This window comes from Onychomys torridus, chromosome 5, assembly GCF_903995425.1.
Source record: "Onychomys torridus chromosome 5, mOncTor1.1, whole genome shotgun sequence".
Classification (NCBI taxonomy): Eukaryota; Metazoa; Chordata; class Mammalia; order Rodentia; family Cricetidae; genus Onychomys; species Onychomys torridus.
In genome coordinates, this window is record NC_050447.1 from 70,975,407 (window position 1) to 70,997,415 (window position 22,009).

Genomic DNA, 22,009 nt, shown 5'->3' on the forward strand with positions numbered 1-22,009 from the left:
TGAGGTAGAATAATTGAAATGCTAAGTTCAGAAGTTGTTAAAACATATAAATCCTGGCTTGGGTAGACATTCAAACAGGACACTGTTGAGACTTTATCACACTGGAAAGGGGTTCTTGATATTTCTCTCTCTCTCATATATATATATATATATGTATGTATATTGATATATATAAATATATATATGTATATATATTGATAGATAGATAGATAGATAGATAGATAGATAGATAGATAGAGACAAATAGATAGAATGCATCAGGCAGTACTTCTTAAAGACCTTCATGGAACAGAACAGGGTCATCAGGGTCAGCAAGAAGCCCTACAGTTAAGCTTTGAATCTAAATATAGGGACTCTCAAGAGCAACACTAGGCAAGATCCTTCAGAAAGATGGCTTTGATCTTGAAGGAATAGGGGAGCTAGATGCTATAAATAAAGATTTTTTTAGTGGTAATTCCATTATTCAAATATGGCCAAGTCCATAGTTCCCCCAAAATTATATTATTCAAATGGGGCCAAATCCATAGTACCCAAATTTTCCCAAATGAGTCACCATAGAATCCTCCTGAGAGCCCTTGTAAAATGTCAGTGTCTGTGCCCAACCACAGAGCCACCCAGTAACAAAAGTGGTATTGGTGACATTTTCAAAAGTTTCCTCCAAAGGCCCCTATCTCCCATGTTTAATAGAATGGCACAGGCATCTAGTGTAGCTAAGGTAATTTAAGACTTACAAGTAGGAAGTGGAGAGATCAGGTTTCCTAACCCCAAGAACTTCTGGCCCCTACAGCCACCATCCTACTTTCTCTCTGAATTTTATTATCATGTGTACCTTATATAAGTAGAACCATATAATATTTGCATTTTTTGTGAGTAGATCATTTCACATAGCATAATGTCCTCAAGGACTGTTCATATTATGGTGTATATCAAATTTCTTTCCTTTTTAAGGCTGAACAATATTTCATTGTGTGTACCTGCCACAAGTTTATCCACTCACCACTGATGGAAGCTTGGACTGCTTCCACCTTTTGACTATTATTGAAATGCTGTTATGAAGATGGTGTACAAGAAGCTCCTAAGATGCACTTTCAATTCCAGAAGGAGAATTGTTGGATCTTAAAATGATTCTATTTTTAAGGTTTTGAAAGGACCTGGCATGCTTTTTCCCACTATAGTTGCACCATTTAACATTCTCATCATCAGGGCACAATGGCCCCAGCTTTCCCACATAGTCTCTAGCCCCTTGCTGTTTTTTGGAGGCTTTTGTTCCATGGGCATTTCCACCATTGGAGGGTAAATGGTATCCATTTGGCTTTGATTGGATATCATTTCCCTTATGATCATGATCTTGGGGGAAGTAGTATTGGTAAAATGTATAATTTCATTCTTGGCATCTCTAGGTAGCATCTCCTCATCTCATTATCTACAACCACATTTTCCATCCTCTTATGTTGCTAGCTGTGCCATTCTGGGTGTTCTCTGAAGCAATGGTTGACTCAAGGACATGTATCATCAATCAAGATCGATTTGAAAAAGAGAAGGAAGTGAAAAATATCTTACTCCAACATACCCAAGTCAGCAGCTCTATCCTTGTGAGAAAATGAGTTTACTGAGAAGCCCATAGAATGATACACACAGGACCCAAACATAGAAATCAGGTAAATCTCATATTTTCACACAAACTGCTGACCAAGCAGAGAGGACATTGAGCCAATGTGTCCAATTCTGGGTCTACAGCCAAGAGTTCCGGTCTGACATTTAAGGCCACAATTCAATCCAATGCCACTGTGAGGAGACTGTACTTGCTGCAAGAAAAGATGAGGAGAAGAGTCATGACTCAATAACCAGCCAATGAGGCTCTGCTTGAGCTGAGGTGTCTATAGTGCACCTCACCTTTCTCTAGCTCTTGAAAATGTGACATGATTTATCCACTGACCAAAAGAGTTAGTTTATTTTATGTATCTGAAACTCAACTTATAGAAATATCTATATGGTGAGGAAGGGACTCAGACGTGAGGGAAAGGGGAACAGTTGATAAGAGAATTTCGGAAATTTGAAACTGTATAAAGGTATTTATTTTGGATTCCAGGAAGATTGTACTCCTCTATCTGACACAGGGCCCAAGAAAACAGAAAATACTTAAAAGCAGACCATATTGCTCAAAGGCAGATGTTTCCACTCTTTGTGCTGTTAGTATGCACACACTGCCAACAGACAAACGGTGCTTCAAACGAGGAAGGGAAAAACCAACTCCCAGTAGCTGAAGCTCAGTCTTTTAAACAAAAGAGGAGTCTTCATCAGAGGTTCACTTCTAATCCTTCAGCTACAGTTAAGTACAGCCATTTTGGATGAGCCTTTCAGAGTCTATTGATGGTCAAATTGCGCTATTGATGAATACCAACTGCAAACCCAGAGTCTCCTGTCCAAATTCCTTTTAACTGGTCTTAAATGATTTCTTTCATTTTTCTTTTCTTTTCTTTTTCTTTTCTTTTCTTTTCTTTTCATTTCTTTCCTTCCTTCCTTCCCTTCCTTCCTTCCTTCCTTCCTTCCTTCCTTTCTTCCTTCTTTCTCTCTTGTCTTTGCTTTTCTTTCTTTTGATTCTTGATGTCTGACTTCTCATACTTCTCTTTCCTACATTTTTTTTGGGCATTCCATGTCACCAGGAACACATTAGACATTAGAAAACTCCTAATTTGAGTCCAAGGATGAATCAGAGAAAATATTCGTGGAAGAAATCAACACATCATAAAGGGGCAGAGCTTTGCAGGAAGACCAATCAGTGAATCAAGATGAATGTCCACAGTCAGGGATCACACCCTCCAGAAATAAGCTAGAAAAAGAACATGAGCATAATCTCTGTCTTATCTTACAGACACACTGGGAACAATGCTTTACATCTATTCCAAGGAGGAACCCCCTCCCTCCCACTTGAACACCTCTCTTATTTGCTAACCACAAAAGAAAACTAGAGGGAAGACCCAGAAGTAGTCCCTTTCCAAGGTGATAACTTGAAAGACAGTCAGTCTGCCCTACTAGGGGACTTTCAGAAATAAGGAGTAGAGACTGGGAAGCCTCTATCAGCTGGGGTGTCTAGTAGCATTCATTTTCAATTCCTCCCACCACCCTACCCCTCATCTTTCTCAGCAAGCTCTAGAGAACACCAGGGAATTGGTCTCACTAGGGCTGGTGTTACAGGCACACTGAAGGAAACCCATATCTGTGCCTCCCAAGAACCAGTCCTCATTCACAGTACTCCCTTAAGAGTCCTGACTCCAGTTTCCTCCTTCCTGCCCTGCTGTCCTTTCTTCCACCCCACTAGATTCATTGTGATTTTGCTATTGAGAGTAGGTGGCCAAAATTCACTGGCCAAGTATCCAAGGAACATCGGCCACATTTTCTCTTTGCCAAATAGACAACCTTTGATTCAAATAATGAAGAAAATCCCCAAATTTTCAGCACTTTGAAGCTCACTCTTTGAGACAAAGGAGGGCTCACTCACTGTGGGTTCTTTTCTAATCCTTCAGCTACAGTTAAATGCAGCCATTTTGGAAGGGCTATTGATGGCCAAATTGCACAATTGATTGATACCAACTGCAAACACAGAGCCTCCCATCCAGATCCCTTTAATTGGTCTTGAATGATACTCATTTTAAATTACTTGGGCAGAGAAAGGAAAGAAATGTGCCAAAGACAAACTTACACAAAGACAATTAACACCCTGTCTTTGTTTCATTTTTCCCTGGCATAGATACGGACTTCCAAGTTATTATTTTTTTTTTTATTTGAGAAGCAGTGAGAATGTGAACAGCAGTTGGAACTTTTCTTGTTCAGTTACCAGAATTAGAAAAATAGACTAAAATTATGCAGAAGCAGATTGAGGGGAAAGAGTTCTGCTTTCATATGAAATAGTGAATTCTTTTTTTTTTTTTTAATTCAAAGATGCTTCTCCCTCCACACATGTCTTTCATCTCAAGAGTAGTTACTGCACTGCTTTCAAGTCTCAGGTTTAACAACTAGTGCCTTCTTCAAAGAACGGGAGGCGCTGATTGGAAGTGTGTCTGTGGCCATTGCCGCATTTACTCAGAGGGTATTCTGGGGCTTGGGAGATGGCTCAGTCAGTAAACCACTTGCCATGCATACACGAGAACCTGACTCTGAAAGTCCCCCTGAAACCCATGGGGGTGGGTGGTGTCAGGTATATGTCCCTAATCTCAGATCTGTGGAAGTGGAGACAGGAAGAGCCTGGTGGCTCACTGGCTAGTCGGCCTATTTGAATTAGTGAGCTCCAGGTCCAAGGAGAGACTGTATCAAACACTAAAGTGAAGGACAATTGAGGAAGATGCTGTTAACCTCGGGCCTCCACATGTACCACCCCCCACCATCATATATGCACAGGTTACAAGAAGTGGGGGAACATAGATGTATGTGAGTTCTGATACCCAGCCTCCTGCTAGAATGAAAGAAAACACAAAGCCTAAAGGAAAGCCCTTCTGCTCTGGTTTCACACACCTTCCTTCTCCTGTCCCTGCACTTTACCTAGAGGCCCACAAACTGGCTACTGTCCAATGTACTTGTGATTTCCTCTGTTCTTTCTCATTTCCATACTGGGCCATCACTCTCCCGGCCACTCTTGTCCAACACCTCCTTGAGATCCCGCACTTTGTGGGTTACCCTGACTCCTCAGTCACCTGAGACCTCTGCTTTGAATCTCCACAGCACTTCTGTCTGTTGCTTTGACCTCCTAATATTGGACCTTGTTTTCCTTTCTTTATGTTCTCAACCTGGTCACACTGAAAATCCCTGAATGGAGGACTATCTGGACAGTGTTTCACCCCCCTTTACTACTTAGAATGGAGGCTGGGTTCTATGAGAAACACTTACTGGGCTACTTTATAGATTTGCTTTCCTTTACTTATCTCCAAGCCTGAGTTCCACCAGCTGTGTCCCTCTCTACCAGTCGCTATGAACACAGCCCTTTGTGGTCCTTTACCTGTGACCCTACACCAGCCTTCCCATTCAGTTCCTTGTTGGATGAGCCCTACCATCACCCAAGTCTTCCTTGAAATAATGCTTGATGGACAGCTATTAAGAAAACAGCTATGTCAACCTCTGTGAACCCAATATATTTAGGTATATTCACCAAGCTTTGAACAGAAAGGTCGCATTACATGTGTGTGACACTAAGATCTTCTCTATAACTCCTGTTGCTGTGTTCAAGAGACCAGACATGAGCCAGTTTGATTTTGCAGGAGTATCCTGCACATAGTATGTACCTTCTTTCATCAAAAGTCATCTGTATTGAGCTTCCTATTGCTCAATCCAAGCACGGTCTTTTGTTACATGATCCCACTCTATCCCCCCATATTTACATAGTCTCATACATCTCCCTCCATCCTACACCCTGTTCAACTCCATTTGCTCACCCTTTCCTTCTTCCTGCCTTTCTGTCTTTTTTTTTTTTTTTTTTTTGTGCCCCAGCCCAAGCCAACACCCATCTGTCTCCTATGAGTCTCTGACAGCCGCTCCTATGAGAAACAATCTCTTTCGTCTTTGTCTTTCCAAGTGTGGGTAGTTAAATTATACAGCAGAGCACTCATTCCTCTTCATCTGGCATGTCACCATTTGGTTTTAAACGTTGATTTCTCAACCTAGATCATAAGGTCCCTGACAATAGGAGTGGTGTCTTTTAGTGTTTTCTTTATGGGTTCATGGGTTAAATGTCAATCAGTCCTTGATATCTGCTTAGTAAGAGATGGCAGACAGTTTCCTGGCAATTTATGTTGAAACTGACTTGATATTTGAAAAGTGTGACAATCCATTTTCTCAGTGAAAGTAAAGAGAGTGAGGGAGCAATCTGAGGAAGGGAATGAAATTTTGGGTCTAATTCTTGGGATATAAAATTAAAAGGCCATCTGCCTTTGAGATGCGGCAGATGTGCAATTGATATTCTCAGCTCATTTGCCACTTGAATTTTGCAGACATTTAATGCTGTAATTGTTTATACAGTAAGATTATAAATACCCTTTAGAGACTAGCTTGCCTCTCTCACGCTCTCTCCTCCCGACGCACACATACAAACTGGTCTAACTGAACTGCAGCTTTCAAGGTAGAAACTTTTAAAAGTTGGCATGGTGCCTTTTTGAAGATAGTAATTGGATAATACTTGTAAACATTTAAGGAGATATAGTCTTGATCTATCATTCGCTGCCTCGAATTTTGTCCTATGCCATGCTCCGGCCATTTGCACAAAGATGTCTGCACATGAATGTTCACTGTAGGCACTTTGCAATTATATTAAATAGCCTAAATGCCCATCAGTGAGGGGCTATTAAATATATTATGAGTCACTAATGTAACAAAAGCAGTACAGCCTTTATAAAGAATGTGTTCAAGCTGTAGGTACTGACAAAGAAGGAGGTCACATATGTACAGGGCATTTCTGGAAAGATACACAAGGAACTAAGAACTGGAGTGAGAGGTAAGTTCATGGTTATTATACAGCCCTTTGTATTTAAGAACATTTTAAGCAAGAAGTGTTTCTATTTTTTTAAAGTTAAAATTTTTAAATTTTCAGTTTGAAAATTTGAAAAGACATTTCCAAATAATGATATTCACACTTCAAATGATTTAGACTGAAGATGCATATGGCTGAGTATCTAGGAAGCTTCAAAACCTTTATCCTACTTTTTTGTCCATATGATCATAATTGAAGTCATAGTACTCATTTTTAAAAAGTGGCCTGCTCTTTCTTCCTTCATCAGCTCCTAACTATTTTGTTACCATTATGCTCATTATGGACAGGGGGTGTAACTGAGGCAAAACCTGTGGCGGGAAGAGATTAAACTAGGCTAGGATTTGTACTCTATATAAGCCACTTTCACAGAGTCATGACTATGTTTGGAGTACTTTGAGCTTTCTGTGGAAAAGCTCATGTCCTAAATAAAGGAAACACCTGTCTAATCTGCCCTATTTACTGTATTCCCACTATGCCTACCTTTACCCACAGATGATGTTTTTGGTTCTCTATGTAGTAGCTATTAGTCTGTTTCTCCTTTGCAACCAGAAGAGACTAAAACTACCAACCACTCCTTCCCTCACCTCCAAGAAAGCTACAGAGGCCTTTATTTAGAGTTCTTAGCTGCAGTCAACAAAACCCAATCTACTTCGTCTAAGCAGAAAGACATTCATGACCAGGTACTAGAAAGACAAGAATATACAAGTAAAGGACTGGAGAGTTGGCTCAGTGGGTAAAGTGCTTCCTACATAAACACAAGAATATGTGTTTGGATCCCCAGTACCTAAATGCAAAGCTGGGCCCAGCTGGCACAAACCTGTAATCCTGGTGATGGGGTTTAAAACAGGTAGATTCCAGGGATGGCTGGCCAGCCAGTCTAGCCAAAGCAAGCAGGCTTCACTATCACCCATGACTTCTATACACTCACCAAACCCCTTCAGATCACACCAGAAGCTGGGCATGGGGGCATACACCATGACTCTAGCATTCCACTGGTAGAGGGAGGAAGAGAATGTGAACTTGAAGACAACCTCAGCTCCATAGTCAATTCCAGGCTGTGTTTGTACACTTGGTCCCAGCACAGAATTCATGAGACCCTACCCCGAAACGAACCAGAACCTTTGCAGCCACTTTGGAGATCCTTGTGTTACACTCCTTTGCTCTATAATACATTGAAATTTCTGTGCCATCACATCAACCTGGCTGCATTGGAGTGATTTTTCTATTGGCCTTTCTAGAGAAACTCTAAGCTTGCTGACAGCAGGGACCGAGTGGCATTTGTACATATATCCTCGGCACTGACCAGTGTCTCTGATTGACATCCTCCACACACTGTTTTAGAAAGAGAAAATGTGAGGAGGGGGAAAGAAGGGGAGAAGAAGTCAGGAAAGGGGAGGGAAGAGACCCAGTGCTTGCTTCTTGGGAAGAAAGAACATGATCACATAGTCTGCAAAATAATCAGAGATTTTACTCTGCAAAGCCCAAATTACTGGTTTCCCACCCCTTTCTCTCCTTCATGACCTTGGTGCTTCAGGCCTTTGGAAAAAGTATTAAAAGGGCTGCCTCCATCAGTAGTCATGAGAACAGAGGAAAACAAATAGTTATTGACACAGGTAATGTTCTTGTTTCCCTGTGGTAGCAGCATATGGTGCAGGCTGTAATGGCCTAGTGTAAAGCATTCCTGGACAATATTAATGACCAACTAGGTTAATGACCAAAGACTCAGCCTCTGGCCAAGAACACATCCTCCTGTTCATTAATTCTTGGGAAATGACCTTAGCCATGTTCATTACAGCTCAATTACACTCAAGCACTGCACAAGGAAGAAACATTTGAGACTTAGTACCAAACCACGTCCCTCTTCTACCTTGACACATGGGCAATAAAGACACAAAACAAGTTATTAGTCTAAATACCAAGCATGTAAAAGAAGCACAGCTATTGCTTTATCAGTTCTGCAATCAATGAGAACTAAACTCGGGTGACCTTAGAGGTCACAGAGCAAGCAAATCGGACTTTCCTAGTGATTTATACACACTCTAGGTGTTCTCTGCAGGCACAGCATAGAACTAAACATGTGACTCACAGATATATAATTTGGAGGAAAATCTAAAAATTCAAAGGGCAAAGTCTTTGCAGTAGGAAAAATAAAACTTGCTGAAGACCTATTCAGGCCCCAAAGAGAATGTGTGGAGTTGGTTGGGGGAGGCGCTGAGGGGTGGGGGAGCACAACATGATGAAGTGGGGATCTGAGGATGAATTAGGACAGCTTCCAGGAGTGTGAAAGTGAAGAAAAGAATATACCTTTTAAAGGTGGCATGACAGCTGGGGTGTGGCTTGAGATCAGAGGTTGAGAAATCTAGCTTTGACCTTGAGGATAGGCACCAGTCATATGTTAATGAGAGGGCCACAAGTTCCCCTTGCCAGAGATCAGGGAGAATGACCGCTTTAGCAAGCAGGAACTTTCCTCAAGCTGCCCAGGGAATGGAGCCTCTTATCCAAATGCCTGACCTTGGGAAAAGAACTTCTTCTGGGGAGCAGACACTATACTACAATTTCTTAGTCTTACTATCTGGGCCTGTCCCCTTCATAATGCTCCCAAAACAGAAGGTCCTGATGTCTTAGTCTTTTTCCATTATACTATCATTCTGATTTCTCTGTATTTATTAACTGAACTCTCATCCTTAATGCCTCAGGCTCTGGATCTGGACTGTAAGCATTTCATCATTGGGGTCAGATGTGTCTAGTAAACCTCTAACTTTCCTGCTCTTGGTGTAATTAGGAGGGCACAATGGAATTCCTGATTCCACAGTGGCAGGGATTTTTCCCCCAAAGAATTATTTTGTCTAGAGAGGCTACCTTTGTACACATTTTTATCCTTCATCAAAGTCCACACAAAATTTCCCAAAGAGAAAGACATTAATATTGAGAATCATTAAAAATGGAATTTAAAAGGTGCTGGAGAAGTGTGGTCTGCAATGTCGAAATGCTGGAACTTTGTCAAGCAGCAATGGTTGCCATCAGTCCATGCCAAAAACTGACTTTTTCGGGAACTGGAAAAATAGCTAAGTGAGTAAAGTGTTTGCTGTTCAACTCTGAGGATTTGATTTGATCCCAACATCCACATAAGAAGCTGAGCATGATGGCGTGTGCTTATAATCCAGCTCTTGGGAAGTAGAGACCAGAATGCCCCTAGTGCTTGCTTTCTAACCAGTCTATCCTAATCAGTGAGCTCCACATCCCAGCAAGAGATCCTGCCTCAAAATCAAGGTGGGTGGATGGCTTCTGAAGAACCACAACTGAGGCAGACTTCATGAGCACACAGACCTATGCACATACAACTCTGTGCCCACCCCCATAGTCTTAGCTTCTTCAGATTAGCCTATTGTTCAACCCATCAATTATGGACTGTGTCTTCTGAGTAAAGCCACATGGATAGCATTATGCCCAGATCACAGGGACCCCCCCCCAAAAGATCACCACTGAGACTGAATCCCATATATAAAAGAAGAGAGCTTGAGCTTGGGAAGCAGTGAGAGCAGAGAGGCCTGAGCCCAGGCAGGGTAGGGCTTTTATCATAGCAAAGGTTGGGGTGAGGGGATTTCCAGGGTTCAGGACCTTGATTGGCTAACGTTTGTCTAGCAGTATCTGTAAAAGGGAAATAGGTATGTTCTAGGCTCAGGGACACCTGGCAATCTTATCTAATCTTACCTGATGGTTGGAATGTTTGAGATGTCAGGTTCTTCCCTTTAGATGTTGGCTCATCGCTGGGTGGATCTCTGGGTAGTATCAGCTTGTGGCTTTTTCTGGATCAGGGTGTTGCCTGCCAATAAGCCTATCATGGCAGCTATGTGGTCAAGCTATTTTTCTCCCCACCAGACAGGTTACAAATCAAAGGGCAAAAGACCACCAAGCAACATGAAATCAAGTTACAGGCAGTGAGCATGAGCTACAATGGTTAAAACTTGTCCTACATAAACAACATGAGATCAATTTATAGGTAATGGCCAAGTGCTCTGCTGGTTAAAACTTCTTCTAAAAAATGCTGATCCCCTTCATTCACAGAATCTTAATAGCCCTTCACTTAAATCTCACCTTAAGGACACACCTGTGACCAAGAAAGTGCAGCCCCAGTATGTCTGCATGACTTCCTGAAGAGACCTTCATGAAGAACTGTGAAGAGACATAGTTCTTCTTGTCAGCTCAGACACAGTTTGGGACTCAGGAATAGTATGAACCCCAACCATTTAGAAGCAGCCATGTTATAGGCAATCCAGGCCACATGGAGAGGGCCTCCTTGATGCTATGGTCAGCAGACCAACTGTGGTTTTGGTGACAGGTGTACCCATTACCCAACCGATGAGTGAAGATAACTTCCAGATTACAGATTTAAGTCTTACCAGTCAAGTCTCTGGTGTGGAGCACAGACATGTTCACTGTACCCCACAGGAACTCCTTACACTGATTTGGGGGGCAGAACACAGTAATTTAAGTCACAAAGTATGTAAGTGCAGCAATGCTGGGGCTTCCCCCACATATACACATAGAGATAGACACAGCTGATTTGGAGAGTTGATTTTGTTGCTCATGTGTATTCTTAGCTTAGCTGCACCCTGCAGAAAGTGCCATCACACAATGAAACAACACTGAATACCTGGCAGAGAATCTCCAAGACTGCTTCATCCAGGCCAGGCGTCATATGCCACACAAGGGAAGTTAATTGAAACATCAAGGTAACATTGATCTCCCTCCAATGCTGCCTTTCATCATGCGCCAATATGAACTCAATTTAATCCCAGCAGTGCCGATGCCCTCTCTCAGGATTGGCTTGTTCTTCATTCTCTTTGGGATTCCTGTGTCACCCCACTCCTGTTCTCAGCCCTGATCTAATCACTGGCCTGCTGTAGCCTGTACTGCCACCTGCCCACTGGCCCTGACTGCCAGAAAATTCTATTAAAAACAGCACCTTCAATTTGGTGGTGCTAAGTGAACTGCAATCTATAATTCCTCAAACTCTATTCCCCAACTCAGTTTGGTGCACAGATGTTACACCCCCTGCAGTCCCACCACTGCCATTCTGGAATTGAAATTGGAATCCATCATGGGACCGTCGCCCCACAATATCATTGTCATTCACCATATTCCTCTCATCCCACTATAAGCCCAGTTCCAGCCATTGACTCTACACTGGCTTTCTCTCTCCAGTCTCCTACTGCACTCGTTTTTTACTAGCAAGCTTCAAAGGCCTCACAACACATATTTAGCTGGTCTTTTCTGCAAACCCAGAGTCTCCCAAGTGCCAATAGTTCAAACCCAGGTCCAACCCAGAGGATTTGGAATGTGGTCTCTCACTCACCTGATTCCCATTCAGCCAGTTTCCTTCCTCCTCCATGGCATGAACCCTCAGCTTCAGTTAGGCCAGAGTTGCTCCTTCCAATCCCCCCACACACACCAAGTCTCTCTTCATCCAGCACCTTCCCGTGTCTTCCCCTTGGGAAGTCACTCTTTCTCTTCCCTCTGCATCCTTGATTATGCCCACTCTTCAGAGTAGTTCTGTAGCATCTTACTCAGTTTTGATGAGATTTCTAGAATTCACCTCTCTAGACTCCTTCTTACCCACCACTAGCACCCTGGTCTTTGATGCAGGGCTCCTTCTGTATGGTGTTTCCTGGACATTTTCTGTGATTCTAATTTGTCTGAAGAGACACAGGCTCTAGGGCAAAGGCCATGTTCCAGAGACCTGAAATTCCTCAAGTTTGTACCAGGGCTAATCTTTCAGGAAATAACCAATCGATTCCTTAATCTATGAACTATAATTCATGTACTGCAAGGTTCTAGAGCCTGCTAAACACTTTCGTGTCCCAGGGCTTCTGCCCTGGTTGGAATGTTCTGGCCTAGAGATTTTATCAGGGCCTTCTTTTGCCACTTCCTCTTCAGCTATGTGCCACCTCCACAAGAAGTCTTCCATCACTACCCATCCTAAGCTGCATCTGAACACTGACTGAAAAATCATTTCTTTCAGCAGCTCACCTGTTTATGCCTAATTTATTTTTGCTTTTCCTAAAGACACTGTAAACTTGGTGATCACAGAGGCCTCATTTGTGTTGTTTGCTGCTGCATCCTTTGCATTAAAGAATGCCAGGGCTGAAGACACAGAGATCAGTGGCAGGGTGCTTGCCTAGCATGTGCCAGGCCCTGGGTTCAATCCCAGATACCAGAAAGAAAACTCCAGGATCAGGAAAAGAATGTCTGCTCGATAAGAATGTGTTGGGTGAGTGGATGAGATGCTCTGTATAGTAGACACAATCTATTAAGGAAAGCACATATGCATGCTAAATATCATATGGCAATAAAAGAAATCACAGAGAGACATCTGTTTGGAAGTATCAGTAAGTATGTTATTGGTGGACAGAAATACAGTTGTGTACTTAATGTGACATCTTGGTCAACAAAAAACAGCTCAAAGGGCAGTGGTCCCATAAGAATGTAACAGAGCCGCAAATCCCTACTGTGAGTGACATACAGCCACCCTGGTGGGGAAGTGTACTGCATCACTCAAGTTTGCGGTGATGATAGCATGAATGAGCTTCCTGTGCCGGCAGCTGTATAAAAATATAGTACATACAGTTGGGCACAATGCATTCTACTCGACAGTAACAGGAGCAGCTTTGTTACGGCCTGTGCATTTGCTCTGTTATACTTGTAATCTTAATAGCATTTTCTCACTTGCTTGAAAAATGGCTATAATGCAGCAATCTATGTTACATAGGGGCAGCCCGATGTATTTCATGTTTAGCTCATCACTTGATTGCATCTTACATAGCCTACTTCAAAATGACAAAGTCACTTGAAATTCACGTATTAGACTGTATTATCACTGTGAAGCAATGGAGGGGTCAAGATCGGAACCATGGGAAGGGATATTGTTGGGGCAGAGACCTGATCTTTAAATGATGAGTGTGGAATATTAGAAGCTTGAGGCTGATCTCAGTTACAATCAGTATCAGTAGAAAGTTTCAATAGAAAATGCCAGCCTTGATTTTTTTTTTAATATTCCTTTGGCAAAAGTCTCAAGGACAGACAATAGTACAGAGACTAGAGGCAGGTGCCAGGTAAGAGGTGGTGCTGGTGGCCCAGGTAGGATGTTGGCTTGCACTAAGGAGGGGGTGGGAAGAACCAGATTAGACAAAGCCTGAAAAGGCTGAAGCAGCTCACGCTGAGACCAACTGGAAGAGAGATGGCAAGAAGTCAAAAGTGCATCCTAGACAATGGGCAAGATGGCCTCACCACCAGCAAAGTCAAGGGAAAAGACCAGAAATAATCTTTGCAAGGAATGAGGGGGCTGAGTTTGAGGCATCTGTCAGGTAAGCAAGGGGATAAATCTGATAAGTTTGGATTTGTAGTCATCAGAGTCTAGGGGCCAGGCCTGTGTCAAAGATATGATTGGGAAACTATTGATGTACAGATGATAGTTAATGCTGTGGGTATATGTAACATTGCTTGAGGAGATGAATTGGATCTACCACTCAGGAAATTGCTTCTCCAGGTCTAGACTATGAGACTGAGATTTCAATATCCAGGGTTGTAAAGAGCACTCATTATATAATACAGTGTGAGTCACCAGCCAGTGTTACCTTGACATTGAAATTCAGCTTTCCCCACTTGATACTTACCACATGGACTTAGTTAAGCCAGCTTCCAGGACCTTTGATTATGACCAGGCTAAATACCGTATGTTCTGTTAGACAACATCACATCCTGGCACAGGACTCAATGAGAAACTGCTACCTATATTTGCAACATATGTTCTCCAAACTGCTATTAAGCTTTTGCAAAGCAGCCATGCAATTAATCTTTAGCAGAGATGCTCTTACAGCCGCCCCATCATGTGTGGCAGCTCTGAAAGGCATGCATCTGACATTTGCCAGAGAGAACATATTGCTGCCCATACTTTAGTCATTTATCTTCAGAGGGTAAGAAAGTTTCATTGGTTATTTAAAACATGAATGTAAATTTCAATATGTGTGTGACTGGAATGATTTTCATGACCATGAGAACATCTTTTTCCCGAAGGCATTGGCTACTCATCCAAAAGTGGTCATTTGTTGCCTAGAGACTCAGGTACTGGGACAGAATTGGACAACTATTTTTTTTTAATTGAGTTTGGCTCATTCATGCAGGAATCCAAGGAGATAATTTCAGATAGACAGACAGATAGTCATGTTATGTTAGTTTAAGATAAAGCAAGCACTTACTAATACTGAGCCTGTGTTTTCTTTGGGCAAGGAATAGAGCTAAATACTTCTCATGTGTAGTTCAGTGAAGTATCTCAAGTCTTATATGGTAATTACAGTCTCATTTTACAGATGGTGAGACTCGTTCAACCTAGGGGGGAAAATCAGACATTTGGGTTTCTCCAAATACATTTGTTTTGAAGGAAAGTTGTCCTGTGGTTTAGAATTCATTGATGTTTTATCTCTTTCGTTAATCTTATTGAATCTCTATTACAGGGTCTAAGGTGCCAAGACCACGGTCAGTGAGCATCTTTTGTGTTGTCTGCCTTGCCAGACTCCTGTCCTCCCTTCTGGATACAGCCGTTCTCTATTTGGAAGATGTCTGCTCTACTGCATGTAACTGTGTGGAATTACCATCCAGTAGATAGTCCTCTTACTTCCTCCAAGGTCTAAATCCCAAGACCTACCTGGTCAGACATCCCCATTGTCAGATCCTGTGGGTGGCCCAAGGCCAGCCCAGTATCCAGAGGGCCAGAGAGAATACGGAAGCCGTGGCCATGGGAGGAGAAGCTTGAATATTTATCTGTGTTCATCAATGCTTGGGACTGGTAATCCCAGAGCCACTTCTGGGGGGGAAGAACCCCTAGCTACCTAGTCCAAAAAATTCCTTTTTTATCTCCCTGTTTTACAAATGCTGGAGTTTAAGTGTATCTCTGTTATTTAAACATAGTAAAACAAATCAGTACATGAAATTTTATAAATCTAACAAAAATTAATCTGAGTTAGCTTTATTGACATTAACCTCAAATCTCCCCTTTTGAAAGGGGTACATTTATACATTAAATACTAGCTAAAATTTACTAATATCAGAATTGTAGGTATGCATCAAGAAATCTAAACCTAGAAGATAAATAACTGAATTTAAGTAGGATGTTAGCTACTGACTGAGATGTAACTATGATATGACCACATCCAATAGATGTTTGGGAACAGCTCTCCTACTTTAAGTAAAATGTGAAAATAAATGATGTTAATAATCAGCTTCACCTTAGACCCAAACACTCAGGACCTGTGGCTGATGACCAGACTTGAAGACTCTCAGAAGTACATGCCCTGTATTAGCATATCATTATTAGCCTCTAACTTTCTATATAATTGATCAATATTGCTTCTTCAAGTATCTAACAACTATTATTGAAGTCAGGGCAGTTGTTCGGGATCATCACAGGCTATCTGAGTCATGGTGGGCAAGCTGTTTATGTTCTCTAGACCTTGACTTCAGCACATCACAGGGAGAGACAGTTACTGACTTCCCTGTATTGTGGGCAACATTTAGAGAAACTATAGACACAAAAGTACTTTGGAAACTTTAAAACTTAGTAACTCAGAAGCAAGAGTTCTTGAGATGGAACTTAGTTTCTACTCACCTTTTGCCATTTGGGATGTAGGGAATGTTTGTTATAAACTCCAAATAAACCTGTCACAGGTCAGAGGGAGAGGGAGGCTAAGTACCATATAGTAGAACTAAGACTGTGACTCTTCCAAGAATGCCCCACCTGCCCTCTTGACGTTACAATCCTTTGTTCCTTGAAGAAATCCATCTAGTTGTCAAGCGATTCTCTCAAGTGCTCTCAAATTACACATTTCTCATTTAAGGAAGCTGCCTTCTCACTCCCAGGGAACTATCCTGCCTCTTCAACTCAGTTGTAAGTTTGTTAAAGTCAGTAACTGGCTCCCATGTTTCTTTTATGGAATATGTACTTAGCAACTAAGAGTTAAAGAGGAAGATGTCTAAATGAAAAAAAAATGGCCAAGGAAAAAGAGAACTTGAGGGAGCTGGTGTAGTCCCAAAGAAGCAGAGCCATCTAAAACAAACTCCTCTAACTCAACTCCTTCATTCATTATAAATAAGCATGCACTAATTTCTCTGAGTTTTCCACAAATTAAATCTCTCTACTGTTAAATATGACTTTGGCAAATTCTTAAAAATACAGTTGAAGAGCTGGAATGTGGACAACATGACAAGTCTCCTATGGATATAAATGTTGTTCTATCTATTAGTATTAACACAGGCATCTTGCAGCAATTTTTAAATTTTGTATAGTAATCTTTTTAATCTTGTATTTTAACATAGAAAATGATAAATATTAAATAAGAGGACAAGACTTTCTGACTAGAAACACTGCAAGTAAAGAATGGTTGAGTCTAGGTCAACTAGGCCCTCAGAATCAGTGTTACAAGGTCCTGGGTGTCAGATTCTTAGCTTAAATACTGTAGCAGAGAACCTTGATTTTGAGACTCTGAACTGTCAAGTTCAGGAATAAGAACATTGACAGGTTTCTCAGTGTCTGATTACCAGGTGCTTTGTCTAAAAAGAGTCTTGAATGAAATTATATAATATATGCAAAGATATTTGTTTATTGAAAGGCACAGTTCTCATTATTATTTATTGCCTAGCCACTTAATCTAAAAACTAATGTAGGGCTGGAAGGTGGTTCAGAGTGTAAATGCTCTTGCCTCTCAGCCTCATGACCTAGGTTTATTCCCAGGACCCACATAGTGGAAAGACAGAACTGACTCTTGAAATTTGTCCTCAGGTTTCCACACACATGTAGACAGATAGAAACACACACACACACACACACACACACACACACACACACACTCACACACAGCAAGAGAGAGAGAGAGAGAGAGAGAGAGAGAGAGAGAGAGAGAGAGAGATTGATTTTAAAATGTTTTAATCTTCCTACCCTAACGATTTGAGCCATCATATTCTAAGGAACAAAATGGCACACTACTACCTTGGAAGCCTTTTAATCATACATTTATATTCTGGATGAACAAAATGAGTGATCTCCAAGGCAGGTGTGGTGTCACATGCTTGTAAGCTTGAAACCCAAGAAGTAGAAAGAGGCAAGAGGATCAAGTGTTCCAGGAAAGCTTGAGCTACACAGCAAGACCCTATCTCAATATACACCAATCAATTAATTCATCAATAACAAATCCCTGGATGCCAGCATGCTCCAGCCTTTGCAGCTTTCCTGAACTCATGTGACCTCAACAAATGACAAAGATCCTGCCCTACAATTAGTCATATGCAGCAGAATGGGAGAGAACAGAGCCTCCTTTTATTCCTGGGATTTCTCCATTGATGGGGAGGTGAGCCTCTGCTATACGTCAGGACTTCTCCTCCTCCAGAGCCATCTACCTGCCCTTGACTCTGTCCTTCCTTCCTCCATTATTTGGGTTACTCTAGCTTCCACAGTCATCTGTCACTCCCCACCCTCTATCGAAAGGATCAGCAAGACCCTCCCCCCGAAATGACCCACATCCACCTGGGAAAGGTACCTGAGGCCCTGTCCTGAGGTCAGTGGGTTCTGTCCAGGGGAAGAAAGCAGGCATCTGTGGGGCTGGGCTCTGGCACAGCAGAGTGTGAACAACCAGCTGATCTGACACAGACTTTCTCTGGTAGAAAAGCCATCTGAGGGGGAACAAACCCCTCCTTTTTGAAAAGCAACGCAGCAGTTTGTGTGCTCGATTGGAGAAAAGTAGCAACACCGAATAAAGCACCCAAGCTGGCTACTCCGAGCTCCATCCTAGACAGCTTGTTTACGGACTTTACATTTGGTCCAACACAGTGAAAGGGCCCCAAGGGGTCAGACCCTCTCAGTTAGCAGATGACCTAACCAGGACACACAGAGGAAGTGACATACTGAACATTACCAGTAAGTGGCAAAGCTTGGAGACTGAACACAGAGCTCTTCATCTCTCCAGACTCAGCTGTGTCCAGAACCAAATAAACATTTCAACCGACAGTAACTCCTGCAGCCCAAGGACTCCACAGCCCTAAACCACAACTACATTCAACCCACACGATATTGACCGCCCCTGAAACAGTGTTTTCATGAGCGCTGGCTTTTGCTATCATACCATGCTACTCTCCACAGTGAGCAGAAGCTTGATAAATACTGAGAGCTGATTGGCTGATTAGTGATCACATACATAATAATGGATACAGCTTCCTTCCTGAACTCATAGCCAAGGCAGCTCCACTAAGTGGTCTCTTCTCCCCATTTCTTTTCCCTCTCACTTGCTTATAAATTTGGAGAATCATGATGAAACATGTCAAGGAAGCAATCACTTTGGAATTTACCCTTTCAAAAGGCAAAAAGCACCGAAGTCTGCAGGGGACCTTTTTTCCTGAACCAAACACGAACCGGAAACTGTGCAGTGACTCGGATTACATGCAGCACTCCTGAGGGCTCTAATCTAAGGGTCCATCACTGTGTCAAGAGCTATTTTCCAAGCTTCCCAGAGAGAAGAGATCACAATCCTTTAATCCAGACAGGAGGTGAGTGCTAGGCAGAGATCTTAGACAACAGGCACCGGCGAGTAGAGGATAAACTCTGAACTGAAGAGATAGCCAAGACAATATTAATATTAGGGGCCCAAGAAGTTGTGTGTGGCAGGGACAGCCCAATAGGGTGGCATGCAAAGCTTCATTTCGTTTGAGTACCAAGGACTTCTCCTCAGGGTCTTACAGTAAAAACAGACATATATCTAAGACTCAATGAGCATTTAGTGCAGAGGCAGAGAGAAGCAGGCGTGCCAAACTTTCTCTCTATGAACATACTGCAGAATGTATATCTATTAATATTAGACAACGTATATGAACATGCATACACAGAAGTGTGTGATATTGTATTATTTAATGCATGACCTGTGATTCCAGGGCTCCTCACAGATATTGGAGTATAGTGTTAGCAACTATCACAAATACTCAGAACTTTGACCATGCATTTATTTGACCCACAGTAGACAATGAGATTTGAAGTGTTATCACGCGTAGCATTAGTAAGTAGGGAAGCCATATAAAGAGTAATATCTAGAGCAATGCCTGTTCACACTTTTTAATTCATCCTTCCCAGTAGACCAGAATTCAGAGAGGCCCATGCAATTTCCAGCAATTCAAGTGACTCTGAGGACCACATGCCATTTTCATTTTTATTTTTGTGGCTAATGGAGCACGAGGAGGCACATCCCTCTTAATTTGATGTGGCTCTCCACCCAGGAGGCAAGCTCCCTCTAGCCACTCCTCCAAGTCACCTTAATAAACTCATCAGCCCTCAGCAAGCTGCACTTTCCCATCTCAGTCAGAAAACACAGATCAATACATACAGCAGAAGCACTTAAGCTCTGCTCATAAACTCTCCCGAGTAAATGTTAGGTACATTCCCACGCCAAGCTGACACAGCCTTCTTCCGGAGGCAACATTGCCAAGGCCTGTGAACTACTGGGCAGCAGAGGAGGAGGGAGGGGGCACCAGGACTGCAAAGCAAGCTGAACCCAGAGTCAAGCCCAAAGCCAACTGGCTTACAAGGTGCTGGGGCTGTCCTTGCCTGCTTCAAAGCACTAAGAGCAACAGCTTCCTTAGCATCATAAAAGAAAAAATCATAGGAGTTTAAAGTAGGCCAGCAGTTCACACACATATAAATGCCAATGTCTCCTGGCCAACTGTAGATGAGAGAGGAGTGTCTACTAACTGGGCAGCTGTACTGTCACAAGGGCCACCATCAGCCTCCTTGGCTTCTCTAGAGGAATCTGAGAAGATAACGTTCAATCAGTCTGGAGACAAAAAATTAAAATTTTTTTTTTAATAAATCCCACAGCTGCCCTGGAAGGAAATCAAACAAACATCCAAGCACAACTCTCTGAATTTATATTCAAAAGACCCGGAGAGAAGGATGCTGAGTACGGAGGGGAGGCATCTTGAGATCTATCTGGAGCCACCCTGAGCACCTGTTTGTGAGCACGCGTCTCAAAATAGCATTCAGCAACAAGTTTCTAAAATGGCAAATCTACTGCCGCTTCTCCCTGAGAGTGCTTAGTCACGCTAATCCTCTGACCCAAGAAATCCTTTCCCAGGAGCCCGCTGGATGAAGCCGAGCCGTGCTTTCCATGGCTGCAGCCATGGCATCATCCGCAGCAGTTAGCAGCAGTCCCTGAGGCAGGGGAAGGCTGGAGTGGGCACTGCTGGGCCCCACCTCCTCCCCAGCACACTCACCATCAGCAGGCTCAGAGCGGAGTCCGGCACCAGCTGCACTGCCATGGTCCCTGATTGCGACTCCCATGCACAGATGCTTCTGCTGAATCAGTCTGCCTGGGCCCAGGGCAGCTGCAGAGCATCCCCCAGCACCTAGAGCAAAGCAGCCGGACATACAGACTTAGGGAGCCAAGGGCTCAAGGTGAAGCTAGGCCACATTTCCCGTGGGGTGGGGAGGAGGGCAGGGGGATGTTGGGAAGATAGGGTGGGAACTGTGCTTAGGAAGAGAAAAAAAATACATATGGAGCAGAAGGCGCATAGCAAGCTGCAGGTTATTCAAAGGTGAGCTCTCCCTGGCTTCTCTAAGCTGCATGCAGAAACCGCATCCAACACAAATGCAACACAGGAGCCCGGAACGCAGCAATTCTAGCTGCTACCTTAGCCTGGGCAACAATTCTGCTTTGAACCGACAATTAAAATAAAACATTCCCCACTGCAGATAAATCAGTCAGCCCGACCAACACCCCGCCTCCCTGCATCTCTCAGCAAATTCTGCTGCATAAACATGCTGAATGTCACAACCTACCGGCTTGCAATCTGGTCAGCTGCGTTTCTCTGCTGCAGAAAGGTGTGTCTCTTCTGCTAAAGCAAGTATCTAGGAGAGAGAGGGCCGAGTCTGACCAGGAGGCACCAGGCAGTCACTGGAGATGAGCAGATGCCCTCATGATCAGTGAGGACCCACTCACTTAGGAATTGACCCCTTCCACCTTTTCCTTTTCCTCTCCAAGGAGACTGCAGGCGCAGCTCCCTGCAGGGCTGAGACTTAGGGAGAACATGGAATTATGCTGCCTGTTCTGTGAGCGTTCTGATCCCCTGCCTGTACCACATGTACGCAGCCAGACACCCTCTACCTCTCTCTCTCCCTCTCTCTCTCCCTTCCTCCCTCCCTTCCTCCCTCCCATCTCTCCATAGGGCTGCCTGTTAGGAATTTTGAAGGATCCTCCCTAGTACAGGAGAGGGAGGGCAGAGGAGGCTAATTTGTAAGAAAGGACACTGCATAAGACAAAATGGCAAATTAGCCTTGAAAAATGATATCACTGGGGGTACCTTCCCTTGACGATGTCAAAAAAAAAAAAAAAAAAAAAAACCCACAGAAACAAAAACAAAATCCAGGAGGCTGCCACCCGGTTCTGTTATATACCACATATACCTTGT

At 43.0% G+C, this 22,009-nt stretch overlaps 1 protein-coding gene across 3 annotated transcripts in view; it reads right to left on the reverse strand.

Annotated features, from left to right (window-relative positions):
• Positions 1-21,716, reverse strand: part of Frmd4a (FERM domain containing 4A) — a 579,710-nt gene extending 557,994 nt beyond the window's left edge. The window contains exons 1-2 of one of the 3 annotated variants that reach the window (XM_036187608.1): positions 21,381-21,716; positions 20,816-20,947 (exon numbers count right to left, since the gene is read on the reverse strand). In XM_036187608.1, coding sequence (XP_036043501.1) covers positions 20,816-20,860 — 45 coding nt within the window. In that variant the 5' untranslated portion in view covers positions 20,861-20,947; positions 21,381-21,716. Of the gene's footprint in view, positions 1-20,815; positions 20,948-21,093; positions 21,174-21,380 lie in introns of those variants that run through there. The other 2 variants (XM_036187605.1, XM_036187606.1) reach the window with 2 other exon arrangements.
• Between the last annotated feature and the right edge of the window lie 293 nt (positions 21,717-22,009).